General features: G+C 53.2%; 1 protein-coding gene across 1 annotated transcript; it reads left to right on the top strand.

The window, feature by feature from the left end:
• The first annotated feature begins 6428 nt into the window (after window positions 1–6428).
• On the top strand, window positions 6429–21548 carry SNX12 (sorting nexin 12). Its single transcript, XM_082263365.1, has 4 exons — window positions 6429–6683; window positions 16731–16826; window positions 18985–19109; window positions 20858–21548. The coding sequence occupies exons 1-4, from the start codon at window positions 6465–6467 to the stop codon at window positions 20958–20960; spliced, it is 543 nt and encodes a 180-aa protein (XP_082119491.1). The 5' UTR covers window positions 6429–6464; the 3' UTR covers window positions 20961–21548.
• The last annotated feature ends 1566 nt before the right edge of the window (window positions 21549–23114 follow it).

Genomic DNA, 23114 nt, shown 5'->3' with positions numbered 1-23114 from the left:
CAGCAGTACCATCCAGCAGTACCCACAGCACAGTACCAGCCTGAGCCAGCAGTACCCAAGGCAGTACCAGCCTGAATCAGCAATACCCACAGCAGTACCAGCCTGAGCCAGCAGTACCCACAACACAGTACAAGCCAGCAGTACCAGCCTGAGCCAGCAGTACCCACAACAGTACCAGCCAGCTGTACCCACCAGCAGTACCAGCCAGCTATGCCCACCAGCATTACCTGCCAGCAGTTCATTTCAAAACTTACCACCATAAAGTCGACTGCGCTCCAGACTGACCGACGCAAACCTGGAAAACCTGTTGCGAGTAGCAACATCATCAATACCAGCTAACATCACCCACCTCACCAAAGAGAAGCAGTTGCAGCCATCACATTAGGGATGAGTTAATAAAATGTTTGACCAAATATAACAGGCACATTTTTAAGTTGATAATTTTGTACGGCCCCCGAATGATTTTATAAATACCCAAATGGCCCTTGGCAGAAAAAAGGTTCCCCACCCCTGATGTAGAGCAACAATTCTTTTTTTCAGATCCTCAGAGAGTTCTTTGCCATGAGGAGCCATGTTGAACTTCCAGTGACCAGTATGAGAGAGTGAGAGCGATAACACCAAATATAACACACCTGCCCCCCATTTACACCTGAGACCTTGTAACACTAACGAGTCACATGACACCGGGGAGGGAAAATGGCTAATTGGGCCCAATTTGGACTGACGCATATGTCCTCCACACACCGGGCGGGAAAATACGACCTCCACACTCCCTACACACACCGGGTGATGAAGATATGTCCTCCACTTTTCCTACACACACCAGGTGGGGAAGAGATGTCCTCCACATTCCCTACACACTCCCGGCGGGGAAGATACGTCCTCCACATTCCCTACACATTCCCGGCGGGGAAGATACGTCCTCCACACTCCGGGCGGGGAAGATACGTCCTCCACACTCCCTACACACTCCGGGCGGGGAAGATATGTCCTACACAGTCCCTACATACACTGGGCGGGGAAGATATGTCCTCCACACTCCCTACACACACCGGGCGGGGAAGATATGTCCTCCACACTCCCTACACACACCGGGCGGGGAAGATACGTCCTCCACATTCCCTACACACACCGGGCAGGGAAGATACGTCCTCCACACTCCCTACACACACCGGGCGGGGAAGATAGGTCCTCCACACTCCCTACACACACCGGGCGGGGAAGATACGTCCTCCACACTCCCTACACACACCGGGCGGGGAAGATACGTCCTCCACACTCCCTACACACACCGGGCAGGGAAGATATGTCCTCCACACTCCCTACACACACCGGGCAGGGAAGATACGTCCTCCACACTCCCTACACACTCCCGGCTGGGAAGATACGTCCTCCACACTCCCTACACACACCGGGTGATGAAGATATGTCCTACACACTCCCTACACACACCAGGCGGGGAAGATATGTCCTCCACACTCCCTACAAACACGGGGCGGGGAAGATACACCCTTCACATTCCCTACACACACCGGGCGGGGAAGATACGTCCTACACACTCCCTACACACACTGGGTGGGAAAGATATGTCCTCCACACTCCCTACACACACCGGGCGGGGAAGATACATCCTACACAGACTGGGTGGGGAAGATACATCCTCCACCCTCCCCTACACCCACTGGGCGGGGAAAATACGTCCTCCACACTCCCTACACACTCCGGGCGGGGAAGATACGTCTTCCACACTCCCTACACACCTAGGGCGGGAAAATACATCCTCCATACCCCCCTACACACACCAGGCGGAGAAAGTACGACCTCCACACTCCCTACACACAACGGGCAGGGAAGATACGTCCTCCACACTCCCTACATACACCGGGCGGGGAAGATACATCCTCCACATTCCCTACACAAACTGGGTGGGGAAGATACGTCCTCCACACTCCCTACACACACCAGGCGGGGAAGATACATTCTCCACACTCCCTACACAGACTGGGTGGGGAAGATGTGTCCTCCATACTCCCTACACACACCGGGCAGGGAAGATACGTCCTCCACACTCCCTACATACACCAGGCGGGGAAGATACATCCTACACAGACTGGGTGGGGAAGATATGTCCTCCATACTCCCTACACACACCGGGCGGGGAAGATATGTCCTCCACACTCCCTACAAACACTGGGCAGGGGGAAGATACATCCTCCACACTCCATACACACACCGGGCGGGGAAGATACGTCCTTCACATTCCCTACACACACCGGGCGGGGAAGATACATCCTCCACATTCCCTACACACACCAGGCGGGGAAGATACGTCCTACACACTCCCTACACACACTGGGCGGGAAAGATACGTCCTCCACACTCCCTACACACACCAGGCGGGGAAGATACATTCTCCACACTCCCTACACAGACTGGGTGGGGAAGATGTGTCCTCCATACTCCCTACACACACCGGGCAGGGAAGATACGTCCTCCACACTCCCTACATACACCAGGCGGGGAAGATACATCCTACACAGACTGGGCAGGGAAGATACATCCTCCACACTCCCTACACACACCGGGCGGGGAACATACGTCCTCCACACACCGGGCGGGGAAGATATGTCCTCCACACTCCCTACACACACCGGGTGGGGAAGATACGTCCTCCACACTCCCTACACACACCGGGTGGGGGAGGTACGTCCTCCATACTCCCTACACACACCGGGGCGGGGGAGGTACGTCCTCCATACTCCCTACACACACCGGGCGGGGAAGATACATCCTCCATACTCCCTACACACACCGGGCGGGGGAGGTACGACCTCCATACTCCCTACACACACCGGGCGGGGAAGATACGTCCTCCACACTCCCTACACACACCGGGCGGGGAAGATACGTCCTCCACACTCCCTACACACACCGGGCGGGGAAGATAATTCCTCTACACTCCCTACACACACCGGGCGGGGAAGATATGTCCTCCACCCTCCCTACACACACCAGGCGGGGCAGATACGTCCTTCACACTCCCTACATACACCGGGCGGGGAAGATAGGTCCTCCACACTCCCTACACACACCAGGCGGGGAAGATACGTCCTTCACACTCCCTACATACACCGGGCGGGGAAGATACGTCCTCCACACTCCCTACACACCTCGGGCGGGGAAGATACGTCCTCCACACTCCCTACACACACCGGGCGGGGAAGATACGTCCTCCACACTCCCTACACACACCGGGCGGGGAAGATACGTCCTCCACACCCCCTACACACTCGGGCGGGGAAGATACGTCCTCTACACTCCCTACACACACCGGGCGGGGAAGATACGTCCTCCACACTCCCTACACACCGGGCGGGGAAGATACGTCCTCTACACTCCCTACACACACCGGGCGGGGAAGATACGTCCTCCACACTCCCTACACACACCGGGCGGGGAAGATACGTCCTCCACACTCCCTACACACTCGGGCGGGGAAGATACGTCCTCCACACTCCCTACACACACCGGGCGGGGAAGATACGTCCTCCACACTCCCTACACACACCGGGCGGGGAAGATACGTCCTCCACACTCCCTACACACACTGGGAGGGGAAGATACATCCTCCACCCTCCCCTACACACACCGGGGGGGGAAAGATATGTCCTCCACCCTCCCTACACACACCGGGCGGGGAAGATATGTCCTCCACACTCCCTACACACACCGGGCGGGGAAGATACGTCCTCCACACTCCCCTACACACTCCGGGCGGGGAAGATACGTCCTCCACACTCCCTACACACACCGGGCGGGGAAGATACGTCCTCCACACTCCCTACATACACCGGGCGGGGAAGATACGTCCTCCACACTCCCTACACACACCGGGAGGGGAAAATACGTCCTCCACACTCCCTACATACACCGAGAAGGGAAGATACGTCCTCCACACTCCCTACATACACCGGGAAGGGAAGATACGTCCTCCACACACCGGGAGGGGAAGATCCGTCCTCCACACTCCCTACACACACTGGGCGGGGAAGATACATCCTCCACACTCCCTACATACACCGGGCGGGGAAGATACGTCCTACACACACTGGGGTGGGGAAGATACGTCCTCCACACTCCCTACACACCGGGAGGGGAAAATACGTCCTCCACACTCCCTACACACACCGGGCGGGGAAGATACGTCCTCCACACACCGGGCGGGGAAGATACGTCCTCCACACTCCCTACATACACCGGGAAGGGAAGATACGTCCTCCACACTCCCTACACACACCGGGCGGGGAAGATACGTCCTCCACACTCCCTACATACACCGGGCGGGGAAGATACGTCCTCCACACTCCCTACACACACCGGGCGGGGAAGATACGTCCTCCACACTCCCTACACACACCGGGGTGGGGAAGATACGTCCTCCACACTCCCTACATACACCGGGCGGGGAAGATACGTCCTACACACTCCCTACATACACCGGGCGGGGAAGATACGTCCTCCACACTCCCTACACACACCGGGGTGGGGAAGATACGTCCTCCACACTCCCTACACACACCGGGGTGGGGAAGATACGTCCTCCACACCCCCTACACACTCGGGCGGGGAAGATACGTCCTCTACACTCCCTACACACACCGGGCGGGGAAGATACGTCCTCCACACTCCCTACACACCGGGCGGGGAAGATACGTCCTCTACACTCCCTACACACACCGGGCGGGGAAGATACGTCCTCCACACTCCCTACACACACCGGGCGGGGAAGATACGTCCTCCACACTCCCTACACACTCGGGCGGGGAAGATACGTCCTCCACACTCCCTACACACACCGGGCGGGGAAGATACGTCCTCCACACTCCCTACACACACCGGGCGGGGAAGATACGTCCTCCACACTCCCTACACACACTGGGAGGGGAAGATACATCCTCCACCCTCCCCTACACACACCGGGGGGGGAAAGATATGTCCTCCACCCTCCCTACACACACCGGGCGGGGAAGATATGTCCTCCACACTCCCTACACACACCGGGCGGGGAAGATACGTCCTCCACACTCCCCTACACACTCCGGGCGGGGAAGATACGTCCTCCACACTCCCTACACACACCGGGCGGGGAAGATACGTCCTCCACACTCCCTACATACACCGGGCGGGGAAGATACGTCCTCCACACTCCCTACACACACCGGGAGGGGAAAATACGTCCTCCACACTCCCTACATACACCGAGAAGGGAAGATACGTCCTCCACACTCCCTACATACACCGGGAAGGGAAGATACGTCCTCCACACACCGGGAGGGGAAGATCCGTCCTCCACACTCCCTACACACACTGGGCGGGGAAGATACATCCTCCACACTCCCTACATACACCGGGCGGGGAAGATACGTCCTACACACACTGGGGTGGGGAAGATACGTCCTCCACACTCCCTACACACCGGGAGGGGAAAATACGTCCTCCACACTCCCTACACACACCGGGCGGGGAAGATACGTCCTCCACACACCGGGCGGGGAAGATACGTCCTCCACACTCCCTACATACACCGGGAAGGGAAGATACGTCCTCCACACTCCCTACACACACCGGGCGGGGAAGATACATTCTCCACACTCCCTACACACACCGGGCGGGGAAGATACGTCCTCCACACTCCCTACACACACCGGGCGGGGAAGATACGTCCTCCACACTCCCTACACACACCGGGCGGGGAAGATACGTCCTCCACACTCCCTACACACACCGGGGTGGGGAAGATACGTCCTCCACACTCCCTACACACACCGGGCGGGGAAGATACGTCCTCCACACTCCCTACATACACCGGGCGGGGAAGATACGTCCTCCACACTCCCTACACACCGGGCGGGGAAGATACGTCCTACACACTCCCTACATACACCGGGCGGGGAAGATACGTCCTCCACACTCCCTACACACACCGGGGTGGGGAAGATACGTTCTCCACATTATTTACACACATAGAAAGAAGTATAGACACCATATACAGCTCCTCCCCCAATGAAATAACCCCCCACCCTAAAAAATAAAAGTCTTGATACCCCCCCCTCCTCTTAAACAAAGTATACTCAGCATACACCCCCCCCCCCAAAAAAAAAATAGTGTGCAAACCATCCACCATTCCCCAACCCAAAAAAAACGAACCCAAAGTATATTACTGTACACAGCTCCACAAAGTATACTCACTATAAACCCCTCCCCTTAAACAAAGTATATTCAGAATCTCCTCCCCCTTTCTCCCACACATTCAGTGCCCTCCATCCCATCTCCCCCTCTCCTCCAGCCCCGCACATGCGCAGTCCCCTCTCCTCCCAGTCTGTCTCTCTCTGCTCCGCCCCTCCAGTCTCGCACATGCGCAGTGCTTCCTCCTCTCGGATAATGCGGCTCGGTCCGGTGTGCGCATGCGCGGTGATCTCTCCGGGCCGGGTGTGTCGGTCGGTGGGTCTCGGTGCAGGATGTCGGACGCCACGGTGGCGGATACCCGCCGCCTCAACTCCAAACCTCAGGACCTGACCGACGCCTACGGACCGCCGAGCAACTTCCTGGAGATCGACATCTTCAACCCTCAGACGGTGGGGGTGGGGAGGAACCGGTACACCGTGTACGAGGTCCGCATGAGGGTGAGTACCGGGAGAGGGGGAGGGGGATACCCGAGAGGGGGAACCGGAAGGATGGGAGAGGAGTACAGGGGAGGGGGGACCAGAGAGGGGGATGGAGGTACCGGGGAAGGGGAATTGGGAGGGGAGTACCGGGAGAATGGGAGGGGTGTAATGGGAGAATGGGAGGAGAGTACCGGGAGAATGGGAGGAGAGTACCGGGAGAATGGGAGGGGAGTACCGGGAGAATGGGAGGAGAGTTATGGGAGAATGGGAGGAGAGTTATGGGAGAATGGGAGGAGAGTACCGGGAGAATGGGAGGAGAGTACCGGGAGAATGGGAGGAGAGTTATGGGAGAATGGGAGGAGAGTACCGGGAGAATGGGAGGGGAGTACCGGGAGAATGGGAGGAGAGTACCGGGAGAATGGGAGGGATGGGAGGGGAGTACCGGGAGAATGGGAGGGGTGTACCGGGAGAATGGGAGGAGAGTACCGGGAAAATGGGAGGGGAGTACCGGGAGAATGGGAGGAGAGTACCGGGAGAATGGGAGGGGTGTACCGGGAGAATGGGAGGGGTGTACCGGGAGAATGGGAGGAGAGTACCGGGAGAATGGGAGGGGAGTACCGGGAGAATGGGAGGAGAGTACCGGGAGAATGGGAGGAGAGTACCGGGAGAATGGGAGGAGAGTACCGGGAGAATGGGAGGGGTGTACCGGGAGAATGGGAGGGGAGTACCGGGAGAATGGGAGGAGAGTACCGGGAGAATGGGAGGGGAGTACCGGGAGAATGGGAGGGGTGTACCGGGAGAATGGGAGGGGTGTACCGGGAGAATGGGAGGAGAGTACCGGGAGAATGGGAGGGGAGTACCGGGAGAATGGGAGGAGAGTACCGGGAGAATGGGAGGAGAGTACCGGGAGAATGGGAGGAGAGTACCGGGAGAATGGGAGGGGAGTACCGGGAGAATGGGAGGAGAGTACCGGGAGAATGGGAGGGGAGTACCGGGAGAATGGGAGGGGTGTACCGGGAGAATGGGAGGGGTGTACCGGGAGAATGGGAGGGGAGTACCGGGAGAATGGGAGGGGTGTACCGGGAAAATGGGAGGGGTGTACCGGGAGAATGGGAGGAGAGTACCGGGAGAATGGGAGGAGAGTACCGGGAGAATGGGAGGGGAGTACCGGGAGAATGGGAGGAGAGTACCGGGAGAATGGGAGGGGAGTACCGGGAGAATGGGAGGAGAGTACCGGGAGAATGGGAGGGATGGGAGGGGAGAATGGGAGGAGAGTACCGGGAGAATGGGAGGGATGGGAGGGGTGTACCGGGAGAATGGGAGGAGAGTACCGGGAGAATGGGAGGGATGGGAGGGGAGAATGGGAGGGGAGTACCGGGAGAATGGGAGGGGTGTACCGGGAGAATGGGAGGGGAGTACCGGGAGAATGGGAGGAGAGTACCGGGAGAATGGGAGGGGAGTACCGGGAGAATGGGAGGAGAGTACCGGGAGAATGGGAGGGGTGTAATGGGAGAATGGGAGGAGAGTACCGGGAGAATGGGAGGAGAGTACCGGGAGAATGGGAGGGGTGTAATGGGAGAATGGGAGGAGAGTACCGGGAGAATGGGAGGGGTGTAATGGGAGAATGGGAGGAGAGTACCGGGAGAATGGGAGGAGAGTAATGGGAGAATGGGAGGGGTGTAATGGGAGGAGAGTACCGGGAGAATGGGAGGGGTGTAATGGGAGAATGGGAGGAGAGTACCGGGAGAATGGGAGGAGAGTACCGGGAGAATGGGAGGGGAGTACCGGGAGAATGAGAGGGGAGTACCGGGAGAATGGGAGGGGAGTACCGGGAGAATGGGAGGGGAGTACCAGGAAGGAGAGTACCAGGGAGAATGGAAGGGGAGTAATGGGGAGGGTAGGGGAGGGGAGCATCGGGAGAATGGGAGGGGAGCACCAGGGAGAATGGGAGGGGACTACCGGGGAGGGGAGTATTGGAAGAATGGGAGGGGACTACCGGGGAGGGGAGTATTGGAAGAATGGGAGGGGACTACCGGGGAGGGGAGTAATGGGGAGGGCAGTATCAGGAGAATGGGAGAGGGGAACTGGGAGAATAACAGGGAAGGGAGTACCAGGAGAACGGGAGGGGGAACCTGGGAGTAACGGGGAGGGAAGAACCAGAGAGGGGGACATTAGAACCATAGAGGGAGAGTGGAAAACCGAAGAGGGGGAGTACCAGTGGAGGGGAGAACTGGGACAGGGAGTGGAGAACTGGAGAGTGGGCGTACTGGGGGAGGGGGGGGCGGGAAATTGGAGAACCAGAGAGTGGGAGGGGTGTAGTGGAAGAGAGGAGAACCGGGGGAAAGCGGGAGGGTACCAGGAGGGGGGAACCGATAGAGAGGAGAACCAGGGAGGGGAGTATCGGGAGAGGGGGCACAAGAACCGTGGAGAGGGAGAGAGGAGAACCAGGGAATGAAGAATCGGGGGGGTTGTGTAACTGGGAGAGGAGAGAACCAGGGAGGGGGGGAACCGGGAGAGGGGAGTATGGGAGGGGAGTCCCGGGAGACGGGGTACTATCTATCTCCATCGCACACACAGTGACAGTGGGGGAGTACAATACCCTCTTAGAGGTGGGGGAGGGGTCATATCTGGGGCACCTATCCTTGGCACACAGAGGCACTGGTGTAGTAGAATACCCCGATAGAGGAGGGGGCAGGGTCATATCTGAGGCACCTATCCTTGGCACACAGAGGCACTGGTGGAGTAGAATACCCCCATAGAGCAGGAGGGGAGGGGTAATATCTGGGGAACCTATCCTTGGCACACAGAGGCACTGGTGGAGTAGAATACCCCCATAGAGCAGGAGGGGAGGGGTCTATCTGGGGAACCTATCCTTGGCACACAGAGGCACTGGTGGAGTAGAATACCCCCATAGAGGAGGGGTAATATCTGGGGAACCTATCCTTGGCACACAGAGGCACTGGTGGAGTAGAATACCCCCATAGAGGAGGGGTAATATCTGGGGAACCTATCCTTGGCACACAGAGGCACTGGTGGAGTAGAATACCCCCATAGAGCAGGAGGGGAGGGGTCTATCTGGGGAACCTATCCTTGGCACACAGAGGCACTGGTGGAGTAGAATACCCCCATAGAGGAGGGGGCAGGGTCATATCTGGGGCACCTATCCTTGGCACACAGAGACACTGGTGGAGTAGAATACCCCCATAGAGCAGGGGGGAGGGTCATATCTGGGGCACCTATCCTTGGCACACAGAGGCACTGGTGGAGTAGAATACCCCCATAGAGCAGGGGGGGAGGGGTCATATATGGGGCACCTATCCTTGGCACACAGAGGCACTGGTGGAGTAGAATACCCCCATAGAGGAGGGGGGGAGGGGTCATATCTGGGGCACCTATCCTTGGCACACAGAGGCACTGGTGGAGTAGAATACCCCCATAGAGCGGGGAGGGGTCATATCTATCCTTGGTCCACACAGAGGCAGTGGTGGAGTAGAATACCCCCATAGAGCAGGGGGGGGAGGGGTCATATCTATCCATGGCACACACAGAGGCAGTGGGGGGAGTATAATACCCCTGCAAAGGCCTTGTGGTTATTTTCCCGGATGTCCCACCAGTATTGGTAATTTTTGTTGAGGGGTGACTACATTGAGACCCTGTGTCACATATTGGGGTCAGTGTTGTCAGCCTGCTGTTGCCCTACTTGTGCCTTGTATCTGATTGACAGAGAAACGGCGAGTGAATGGGGGGCACACGGGAGGCAGACAGGCAGAATTTTTGGGCCTTATACAGCTTTTTTAGATATGTTGTCCTAGCAATGTCCAGCTGGATGTCTGTTGGCCACCGTATGTACATAGCAGCCATAGGAAGTATGAGGACCCCACTACGGAAACGGGAGGGACTATTTTACTCAATAGCTTCTGACGGTCTCTGGAGGGGGGCTGGGAGAATAATGGAGGTCTCTGGAGGGGGGCTGGGAGAGTATTGAAGGTCTCTGGAGGGGGGCTGGGAGAGTAATGAAGGTCTCTGGAGAGGGGCTGGAAGAGTAATGAAGGTCTCTGGAGGGGGGCTGGGAGAATAATGGAGGTCTCTTGAGGGGGGCTGGGAGAGTAATGAAGGTCTCTGGAGGGGGGCTGGGAGAGTAATGAAGGTCTCTGGACGGGGGAGGGCTGGAAGAGTAATAAAGGTCTCTGGAGGGGGGCTGGAAGAGTATTGAAGGTCTCTGGAGGGGGGCTGGGAGAGTAATGAAGGTCTCTGGAGAGGGGCTGGAAGAGTAATGAAGGTCTCTGGAGGGGGGCTGGGAGAATAATGGAGGTCTCTGGAGGGGGGCTGCGAGAGTATTGAAGGTCTCTGGAGGGGGGCTGGGAGAGTAATGGAGGTCTCTGGAGAGGGGCTGGAAGAGTAATGAAGGTCTCTGGAGGGGGGCTGGGAGAATAATGGAGGTCTCTGGAGGGGGGCTGCAAGAGTATTGAAGGTCTCTGGAGGGGGGCTGGGAGAGTAATGAAGGTCTCTGGAGGGGGGCTGGGAGAATAATGAAGGTCTCTGGAGAGGGGGCTGGGAGAGTAATGAAGGTCTCTGGAGGGGGGCTGGGAGAGTAATGAAGGTCTCTGGAGAGGGGGCTGGGAGAGTAATGAAGGTCTCTGGAGGGGGGCTGGGAGAGTAATGAAGGTCTCTGGAGGGGGGCTGGGAGAGTAATGAAGGTCTCTGGAGGCGGGCTGGGAGAGTAATGAAGGTCTCGGGAGGAGGGCTGGGAGAGTAATGAAGGTCTCTGGAGGGGGGCTGGGAGAGTAATGAAGGTCTCTGGAGGGGGGCTGGGAGAGTAATGAAGGTCTCTGGACGGGGGGGGGGGCTGGAAGAGTAATAAAGGTCTCTGGAGGGGGGCTGGGAGAGTAATGAAGGTCTCTGGAGGGGGCTGGGAGAATAATGAAGGTCTCTGGAGGGGGGGCTGAGAGAATAATGGAGGTCTCTGGAGGGGGGCTGGGAGAATAATGGAGGTCTCTGGAGGGGGGCTGCAAGAGTATTGAAGGTCTCTGGAGGGGGGCTGGGAGAGTAATGAAGGTCTCTGGAGAGGAGCTGGAAGAGTAATGAAGGTCTCTGGAGGGGGGCTGGGAGAATAATGGAGGTCTCTGGAGGGGGGCTGCAAGAGTATTGAAGGTCTCTGGAGGGGGGCTGGGAGAGCAATGAAGGTCTCTGGAGAGGGGCTGGAAGAGTATTGAAGGTCTCTGGAGGGGGGCTGGGAGAATAATGGAGGTCTCTGGAGGGGGGCTGCGAGAGTATTGAAGGTCTCTGGAGGGGGGCTGGGAGAGTAATGAAGGTCTCTGGAGGGGGCTGGGAGAGTAATGGTCTCTGGAGGGGGACTGGGAGTGTAATGAAGGTCTCTGGAGGGGGGCTAGAAGAGTAATGAAGGTCTCTGGAGAGGGGGGGGGGCTGGAAGAGTAATGAAGGTCTCTGGAGGGGGGGGGGGGGGTCTGGGAGAGTAATGAAGGTCTCTGGAGCGGGGCTGGGAGACTAATGAAGGTCTCTGGAGTGGGACTGGGAGAGTAAGGAAGGTCTCTGGAGGGGGGCTGGGAGAGTAATGAAGGTCTCTGGAGGGGGGCTGGGAGTGTAATGAAGGTCTCTGGAGGGGGCCTGGGAGAGTAATGAAGGTCTCTGGACGGGGGGGGGGGCTGGAAGAGTAATAAAGGTCTCTGGAAGGGGGCTGGGAGAGTAATGAAGGTCTCTGGAGGGGGGCTGGGAGAGTAATGAAGGTCTCTGGAGAGGGGCTGGAAGAGTAATGAAGGTCTCTGGAGGGGGGCTGGGAGAATAATGGAGGTCTCTGGAGGGGGGCTGCGAGAGTATTGAAGGTCTCTGGAGGGGGGCTGGGAGAGTAATGAAGGTCTCTGGAGGGGGGCTGGGAGAATAATGGAGGTCTCTGGAGGGGGGCTGCGAGAGTATTGAAGGTCTCTGGAGAGGGGCTGGAAGAGTAATGAAGGTCTCTGGAGGGGGGCTGGGAGAATAATGGAGGTCTCTGGAGAGGGGGCTGGGAGAGTATTGAAGGTCTCTGGAGAGGGGCTGGAAGAGTAATGAAGGTCTCTGGAGGGGGGCTGGGAGAATATTGGAGGTCTCTGGAGGGGGGCTGCGAGAGTATTGAAGGTCTCTGGAGAGGGGCTGGAAGAGTAATGAAGGTCTCTGGAGGGGGGCTGGGAGAATAATGGAGGTCTCTTTAGGGGGGGGCTGGAAGAGTAATAAACGTCTCTGGAGGGGGACTGGGAGAGTAATGAAGGTCTCTGGAGGGGGGCTGGGAGAGTAATGAAGGTCTGGGGAGGAGGGCTGGGAGAGTAATGAACGTCTCTGGAGGGGGGCTGGGAGAGTAATGAAGGTCTCTGGAGGGGGCCTGGGAGAGTAATGAAGGTCTCGGGAGGGGGGCTGGGAGAGCAATGAAGGTCTCGGGAGGAGGGCTGGGAGACCCTTTGCTTTGGACCCTTCTCCTGACTGATACCTTCTAACAATGAGATCCCTCTGATGGTTTGGAAGCTCTCTGAGGACCATGGCTTTTGCTGTAGGATGCGGCTAAGAAAATATCAGGAAAGACCTACGAGAACAGCTGAACTTTATTTGGGGTTGATTAGAGGCAATTTAACCACTTATGGACCGCCCAGTGTGTATTTACATCGGGACTTTGACGTTAAATACTGGGGTTATTTCGGTCTTCCCTCCTCTCAGGCAGGAAGTGGAGTGAGGGCCTTGGAGGACTGGAGTGACGTCATACGTCACTTCCTTCCATCGGCCTTAAAGAGCCCATTTTTTTTCATCATTAAAAAAAAATTACTTTTTTGCTTTTTTTTTATGTAGATGTGAGCTAGGTCTTTTTTTTTTTTGTTTGTTTTTTTCTTTCTTTTTTAGTATAGATGTGAGGTGTGAGGTCTCTTTGACCCCCGTAGAAGCAAATGCATTTGCAAGTCCCGCCCACATATGTAAACGGTGTTCAAGGGTATCGCCGCGATCGTTGGAGTGGGAGCAATAATTCTATCACTAGACCTCCTCTGTAACTCTAAACTGGTCACCTGTAAAAGTGTCACCTATGGGGATTTTTAAATACCAATGTACGTCGCCATTCCACGAGCGTGCACAGTTTTGAAGCATGGGTATCTATTTACTCGCCCCCCCCCCCCAAAAAAAAAAAAAGATTTTAGTTTGTTTTTCAATTGAGCTGCACAGTTTATAGGTCACATTTATAGGTGAAAAAAGTTCTGAAATTATTTTTTTGTCTTTTATTTTATTTTTTACATCAGAGACCTGACATTCATTGTATATCCTGTATGTATACAATGTATTATATAATACAGTCAGGTCCATAAATATTGGGACATCGGCACAATTCTAATCTTTTTGGCTCTATACACCACCACAATGGATTTGAAATGAAACAAACAAGATGTGCTTTAACTGCAGACTTTCAGCTTTAATTTGAGGGTATTTACATCCAAATCAGGTGAAAGGTGTAGGAATTACAACAGTTTATATATGTGCCTCCCACTTTTTAAGGGACCAAAAGTAATGGGACAATTGGCTGCTCAGCTGTTCCATGGCCAGGTGTGTGTTATTCCCTCCTTATCCCATTTACAAGGAGCAGATAAAAGGTTAATTTCAAGTGTGCTATTTGCATTTGAAATCTGTTGCTGTCAACTCTCAATCTGAGATCCAAAGAGCTGTCACTATCAGTGAAGCAAGCCATCATTAGACTGAAAAAACAAAACAAACCCATCAGAGAGATAGCAAAAACATTAGGTGTGGCCAAATCAACTGTTTGGAACATCCTTAAAAAGAAAGAACGCACCGGTGAGCTCAGCAACACCAAAAGACCCGGAAGACCACGGAAAACAACTGTGGTGGATGACCGAAGAATTCTTTCCCTGTTGAAGAAAACACTCTTCACAACAGTTGGCCAGATCAAGATCACTCTCCAGGAGGTAGGTGTATGTGTGTCAGATCAAGATCACTCTCCAGGAGGTAGGTGTATGTGTGTCAGATCAAGAACGCTCTCCAGGAGGTAGGTGTATGTGTGTCAGATCAGGAACACTCTCCAGGAGGGAGGTGTATGTGTGTCAGATCAGGAACACTCTCCAGGAGGTAGGTGTATGTGTGTCAGAACAAGAACACTCTCCAGGAGGTAGGTGTATGTGTGTCAGAGTCAACAGTCAAGAGAAGACTTCACCAGAGTGAATACAGAGGGTTCACCACAAGATGTAAACCATTGGTGAGCCTCAAAAACAGGAAGGCCAGATTAGAGTTTGCCAAACAACATCTAAAAAAGCCTTCGCAGTTCTGGAACATCCTATGGACAGATGAGACCAAGATCAACTCGTAGCAGAGTGATGGGAAGAGAAGAGTATGGAGAAGGAAAGGAACTGCTCATGATCCAAAGCATACCACCTCATCAGTGAAGCATGGTGGTGGTAGTGTCATGGCGTGGGCATGTATGGCTGCCAATGGAACTGGTTCTCTTGTATTTATTGATGATGTGACTGCTGACAGAATCAGCAGGATGAATTCTGAAGTGTTTCGGGCAATATTATCTGCTCATATTCAGCCAAATGCTTCAGAACTCATTGGACGGCGCTTCACAGTGCAGATGGACAATGACCCGAAGCATACTGCGAAAGCAACCAAAGAGTTTTTTAAGGCAAAGAAGTGGAATGTTATGCAATGGCCAAGCCAATCACCTGACCTGAATCCGATTGAGCATGCATTTCACTTGCTGAAGACAAAACTGAAGGGAAAATGCCCCAAGAACAAGCAGGAACTGAAGACAGTTGCAGTAGAGGCCTGGCAGAGCATCACCAGGGATGAAACCCAGCTTCTGGTGATGTCTATGCGTTCCAGACTTCAGGCTGTAATTGACTGCAAAGGATTTGCAATCAAGTATTAAAAAGTGAAAGTTTGATTTATGATTGTTAATCTGTCCCATTACTTTTGGTCCCTTTAAAAAGTGGGAGGCACATATACAAACTGTTGTAATTCCTACACCTTTCACCTGATTTGGATGTAAATACTCTCAAATTAAAGCTGAAAGACTGAAGTTAAAGCACATCTTGTTTGTTTCATTTCAAATCCATTGTGGGGGTGTATAGAGCCAAAAAGATTAGAATTGTGTTCATGTCCCAATATTTATGGACCTGACTGTATATCCTATATGTATACAATGTATTATAGAACGGATCCTGTATGTATACAATGGATTCTAGGATGGATCCTGTATGTATACAATGGATTCTAGGATGGATCCTGTATGGATACAATGTATTCTAGGATGGATCCTGTATGGATACAATGTATTCTAGGATGGATCCCATATGTATATAATGGATTCTAGTATGGATCCTGTAAAGTAAACACAGGGGCGGGCTTACCGTGACTGATCGCTGTGATAGCCAATTAGAGGCTATCCCAGCAATCCGATGACCCAGTACCTGGATTCCTGGGTCCCGTACGTTAGTAGGAGACCTGAGAGCGCACTACCAGCACAAAGAGACACACATTTGCGGCCCCCATGGATAAACACCCTCCTCCATGAGGCCACATATATACATACACAGTCAGTGGGAAAGGGTTAAAGTTTACCCCTCTCTAGGTTATCGCCTCATTTGTAGCCCTCAGAATATAAGAGGTAATTGGTAATATAAGAGGTAATTGCCTCAAACAAATGGGTGCGGGAGCTGGTTGTGATTTCTTGATGGCCCCTTAATGTGCGTTTACAAGATTGCTGATTGCGGTGAGAGTCCTGTCACCTCCTAGGATGCGTTTACCCCACCCTAAAAAAAAAAATATAAAACCGTGCAATTAAATTGAATATAGGGGTAACGTTAATTTTTGGGTGACAGCTCCAGTAGGGAGAGAATGAAATTGCCGGCATGACAAAATTTTTCATTATCTCCTTTTTCTGGTTAAATAAAATAAATGCAGAAGACTTCATCCGCCGTTTCATCTTTTGTCGCTGTTTTGTATTCGTGTCATGGGTTTGATAATCCTGTGACTGTAAGTAAATAGAACGTTGGTGATCAGCATTGATATGAATGTTATTTTCTCTAGACAAACCTGCCAATCTTTAAACTGAAGGATTCCTGCGTCCGGAGGCGGTACAGCGACTTCGAGTGGTTGAAGAATGAACTCGAAAGGGACAGTAAGGTGAGCAAACCAGACACCAAGTACTGACCGGCTATATACCCATGTATCTCCTGATTCAGAGACCATATGTATTAGAGATATGGAGCCAGGTCTGATTTCATGAAGGCTTTCCACTGGAAAGGTTGAAAGATGTATACAATATGGCCAAAAGTATGTGAACCTCCCCTCCAAATGAGGTCAGGTGTTATTATACGAAGACTTTGTAGACAATGGTGCTCTTCCAACCCTGGTAACAGTTTGAAGACCCTTTTCTGTTCCAGCATGATTGTGTTCCCCCTGTCCTTAACCCTATGTACGCCTTTGGGATCAGGTCCTACCCTCCCAAAGGTGTTCAGTAGGGTTGAGGACATGGAGGAAGGTGAGTGTCCTGCACAGAGCCCTGACCTCATCCCTACTGATCACCTTTGGGATGAATTGGATCACTGATGGCGAGTCAGGTCTTTTTTTTTTTTTTGGTGCCCAATGTGAGGCCCAACATGTGAGTCAACTAATTTCCTCCAACATCAGTACCTGCCCTTAACCCTACGTAACGCCCTTGGGATCAAGTTCTACTCTCCCAAAGGTGTTTAGTAGGGTTAAGGCCATAGAGCAGGGGTCTTCAAACTATGGCCCTCCAGATGTTCAGGAACTACATTTCCCATCATGCCTAGTCATGTCTGGGAATGTCAGTGTTTTACAATGCCTCATGGGATGTGTAGTTACACAACAGCTGGAGGGCCGTAGTTTGAGGATCCTTGCCATAGAGAATGTAGTGTGTCCTGCCCTGAGCTCAACTCTACTAAATACCTTTGGGATGAATCGGAATGCTGATGGTCTTCTGATCCAACATCAGTATCATAAATGGGCACACATTCCCACAGACACCCTCCAAATTCTTGTTTCTTCTCAGGAGAGTGAAGGATGTTATAGCCACAAAATTAGGGATGGGGGAAGTCAACTCCATATTGTTGGCCATGGTTTTGGAACGGGATGTCCAACACCCTCATATGAGTGCAATAGGTGACCACCAATGATTGGCCATAAAGTCTGTGTGCAATAACTACCAATATCTAGTTGGTTTGATTGTGTTCACGTACGATCTAATTTTCATAGCCTGCGCATTTAGCTTTTGTCGTACGAAAATTCGTAATTGCCTGTCAAAAGCACTAAACTAACGATCCGAAAATTGGCAGATTGTTCGTCAGAAGAAATTTTACTTCTGATTTTCTTATTGCGTGTACAGGCCTTAACCCTCCCAAAGGTGTTCAGTAGGGTTGAGGACATGGAGGAAGGTGAGTGTCTTGCGCAGAGCCCTGACCTCAACCCTACTGAACACCTTTGGGGTGTATTGGATTGCTGATGGTGAGTCAGGTCTTTTTTTTGGTGCCCAATGTGAGGCCCAACATGTGAGCCAACTAGTCTCATCCTACATCAGCACCTGCCCTTAACCCCTATGTACGCCTTTGGGATCAGGTCCTACCCTCCCAAAGGTGTTCAGTAGGGTTGAGGACATTGAGGAAGGCGAGTGTCCTGTACAGAGCCCTGACCTCATCCCAACTGATCACCTTTGGGATGAATTGAATCGCTAATGGTGAGTCAGGTCTTTTTTCTTTGGTGCCCAATGTAAGGGCCCAACATGTGGGCCAACTAGTCTCATCCAACAATCCCAACTCCTTTTGGGATCAGGTCCTACCCTTCCAAAGGTGTTCAGTAGGGTTAAGGCCATGGAAAATGTAGAGTGTCCTGCCCTGACCTCAACTCTACTAAACACCTTTGGGATGAATCGGAATGCTGATGGTCTTCTGATCCAACATCCGTATCACAAATGGGTACGCATTCCCACAGACACCCTCCAAACTCTTGTGCCTTCTCAGAAGGGTAAGGGTGTTAAAGCCACAAAATTAAGGATGGACTCTTGTGTCTTCTCAGAAGAGAGAAGAGTGAAGGCAGGTATAGCTACAAAATTAAGGATGGGGGAAGTCAACTCCATATTGTTGTCCATGGTTTTGAAATGGGATGTCCAACACCCTCAGTGCAATAGGTGACCACCAATGATGGGCCATAAAGTGTGTGTACAATAACTACCAATATCTAGTTGGCTTGTGTTGGTCGGTGAAGGAGACGTTAAGCTCCCTCTACAATGTAACAGTTGTGTCCATTGTGATTTCGTGTTTTCTAGATTGTGGTTCCTCCATTACCCGGGAAAGCACTGAAGAGACAGCTCCCGTTTCGAGGAGATGAAGGAATTTTTGAAGAGTCATTCATTGAAGAGCGACGACAAGGCTTGGAGCAGTTTATAAACAAGTAATGTCTTCTCACCTCTCGTTCTTACTGTAAGCCTCATTCACACTTCGTAATTCGAAATCTGAGTCACCGCCATTCCAAAACGCGCGGCAATCGCTGCAACACGTGTGACGAGCATTTGGGCACCCTAACTACCATGTGATTGTCACCCATCAGGATTGCACAGCAAACTGCACCTTTAACCCCTTCACACCTAAGGGTAAAACCAATCTAAATGCCTAAGCACAATTTCTCTATCATTGACAGACGCAGCTCCATATCTTCTTGACCATTGGGTTATGCTGCCCCCTACAAGAGTAGGACACTAGGCAGGAAAAAGCTTTACCACGCCTATGTGGGCAGTCCCTGCAGGCATAACCCTACACACCCTGCTATAGCCCTCAGTTTGTTTCTGCCTAGTTTAGGAGTAGGACCTAGTTCCCGGCTAGGACTTCGGTCTTAGCTTGTCCTTTTTATTTTAAAGGGCACCTTTGTTAAAAATTAATTTTTTTAAGCTAGTTGTGTTCCTGGGGGAACTGCAATCAATAGCCGGCCTGGGTTTTGGACTGGATATGCTAGATCCAGTCTGACCAGCGAGCGTGTGAAGGTTAAAGCCCAGCGCTATGCCTCGTCACGACAGAGCCCCTATGGAAGGGGGTTAGCCTGCGAGTGAAACACCTCGCCGGGACGCACGCGACCCGATTTTGGCCTGAGTCGCAGCGTACCCCTTGGCCGTCAACACTCCCACCTCAAGTGGAGAGGTAGTCTGTCCGGAGTGGCACCCACCCAATGCCGTTGGTATGGTGAGTAGTGTCCCCCCCATAGCTCTAGCGGTCTCGGGGTGGACGTGGGCCGCTCCTTGGGATGGTCGGACCCCAGGGTTCCCTTCCATTCCCCCAGCCCCTCTAACAGTCACGGTGGTCTTTCGAGCTGTCCGAAACTGCTGATAGAGCTGACGGCGGACCCGCGACCGGATCGGGCCCAAACTTTAGGCCACGGCTTTGGGGCCTACTCGAGACTGGCTGACCGGGGGGTGGGCATATGGGCTGCCTGGCGCCCCCTTGAACCGGGGGGTGCTGTGGGGACGTTGATGTGTGGGGGTATACTCACCCCCTCACAACCCCCCCCCCCCCCCCCCCCGGCAGCCACGAGTAATAAAAACTAAAAGGAGCCGAGAGCGATGCGCCGATTGAAAAAGAAAAAAGTCAGTATTTAAAAAATGCAGATTTCGGCAATTTGAATACATTGAAGTGCAGTTGAGGGGTCTGGGACCATTCCACGAGTGTGCGCAATTTTTATTCTCTAGGGTTTCTGCTCAAAAAATTTTATATATAATGCTTGAGGGTTCTAAGAAAATTTCTAGCAAAAAATACTGATTGTTGCATGTAAACAAAAAGTGCCAAAAAAAAGGCTGGGGGTGGGGGGGTTCGTCAAGTGGTTAAAGCATGAAGGGGGGGGGGGGGTTTATGTATTGCAGAGATGAAGGGGGTGGGGGGTTATGTATTGCAGAGACGTGCTGAACAGTAGAGATGGTCTCGGGCGTGTTGGAGTTCCCACGTCCCCTGTCCCGCCAGGAAGCTGACACTGCACTCTGCTAATCACAGGAAATGCGTAGATCAGGAAATGTCTCGGTGCCTGTGAAGAGTGCAGTGTCAGCTTCCTGGCGGGATTGGGGACGTGGGAACTCCAATGCACCCAAAGTTGTCTGTTTTTTTTTCTCGGTAATATTTCTGCTCTTAGTGACGGTTTTGTATTTTCTCCCCTCGCAGGATCGCAGGACACCCGCTTGCCCAGAACGAGCGTTGCCTCCATATGTTCTTACAGGACGAGACGATCGATAGGAATTATGTGCCAGGCAAAGTGCGCCAGTGAGAGACCCGGGCACACCCTGCTACTCCTCCCCCCCCCCCCCCCCCCCCGACACCCACCATTGCCTGCAAAATTACATTTATTTTTACACTAAGCCTCCACGTGTCCCCTTTCTACGAGTCCCCTCGGTGTTCTTCATGAGGTTCTCCAATGATCTTTCTCCGGCCTCTATCACTCCTCCTCCTCGCTCGATGCTGCTTGTACAGATGGCAGACAGTAGCATTGAACAAGCCGGCCCACCTTGTGACCCCCTCCCCCCTTGGCTTGGAGTAAAGGAAGTGGTTGGTCCTGGTCTGTACTCCTCCATATTGTCCCCCTGAGGATGCGCTGTCCATAAAGATTGACCATCTCTGGGGTAAAGCCTTATTCTCAGCCGAACGTTCAGAGCAAAGAGAGCGACTTCCTGTGAAATCCCCTCCCCCTACCCCCCCCCTCCTTTCCTCCAAGACTCTGCAGCTATTTTCTCACAATCTATAACTTGCAAGCCTCCCAGATCTTGAAGTGATTAGGCGAAGCGCGTACCCGCCTGTCTCTTGCATCATCACGAGTGTGCGTTTCATTTATGTTCCCAGCAAGGACCTCAGATGATGCGTAGGCCAAAAAAAAGGCGAGACCCTGGAAAAGGCCACTGCAGGCGGAGCATTGCAATGGTATGGGAAAGGGCGGAGTCTGCATGTCCATCGCAATGGTATGGGAGAAGGCGGAGTCTGCATGTCCATCGCAATGGTATGGGAGAGGGCGGAGTCTTCATGTCCATCGCCATTGTATGGGAGAGGGCGGAGTCTATGTCCATCGCAATGGTATGGGAGAGGGCAGAGTCTGTATGTCCATAGCCATTGTATGGGAGAAGGCGGGTCTGCATGTCCATTGCCATGGTATGGGAGAAGGCGGAGTCTGCATGTCCATCGCCATGGTATGGGAGAAGGCGGAGTCTGCATGTCCATCGCCATGGTATGGGAGAAGGCGGAGTCTGCATGTCCATCGCCATGGTATGGGAGAAGGCGGAGACAGCGGGTCCACTGCCAGGTCTACCGGAGAAGACGCGGCATTTTTAAGTCCTTTGAACCAAAGCAACTTCATGAACTCCAGGCATCGCATTCTTATTACGGGGAATTTTGCTGATTGTATTTTACTGTCTTTGGTCCCAAATGTTATCTATGTGATAAATGGGGGGGAAGGGTGTTTAGTTGGTCCACTCAAGGCATGCCACCAGTCAAGGATGTACCCAATGGGCTTAGAGGTGGTGGTAGGGGAGCAAGAACTTTCTGATAAGGGGAGGTCATTATGATGGCCGTCTGCGACTTCCTGCGTGTGCTGGCCACTCCGGACACGCTCAGACCCGGGTTCATGAACGTCTTTGCTGCCTGTGTCCTTGTGCTGGAGACCATGTCTGTGTATATAAATATCTATATCTGACAACCGGACTTCGACTCTTCACTGTGTGTTTCTTCCATTACTGCCATTATGGCTTTAAAGGAGTGGTCTCCAAACTGCGGCCCTTTGCTTACTTTCAACAGGCCCTTAGGGCACTATTCCTTCCAAAAACACCAACAATGGGGCAGTCATTTCTACATGAACACCAACAGTGGGGTTCTATTCCTCCTACTGATACCAACGAGGGGGCACTTCTACTGACACCAATGACGGGCCACTATTTCTCCCACTGACACCAATGATGGGGCACTATTCCTCCCTCTAACACCAATGACGGGGCCCTATTCTTCCCACTGACACCAATGAAGGGGCCCTATTCTTCCCACTGACACCAATGACGGGGCACTATTCTTCCCACTGATCCCAATGACGGGGCACTATTCCTCCTAATGATACCAACGAGGGGACACTTCTACTGACACCAATGACGGGCCACTATTTCTCCCACTGACACCAATGATGGGGCACTATTCCTCCCACTGACATCAATGACGGGGCACTATTCCTCCCTCTAACACCAATGACGGGGCCCTATTCTTCCCACTGACACCAATGACGGGGCACTATTCTTCCCACTGACACCAATGACTGGGCACTATTCTTCCCACTGACACCAATGACGGGGCACTATTCCTCCCACTGACACCAATGACGGGACACTATTCCTCCCACTGACAGCAATGATGGGGCGCTATTCCTCCCACTGACACCAATGATGGGGCG

Source organism: Pelophylax lessonae (assembly GCF_965119305.1).
Source record: "Pelophylax lessonae genome assembly, chromosome: 7".
Lineage (NCBI taxonomy): Eukaryota > Metazoa > Chordata > Amphibia > Anura > Ranidae > Pelophylax > Pelophylax lessonae.
Note: the sequence above shows the minus strand (reverse complement) of the source record. Positions and strands in the feature narration are given on the sequence as shown.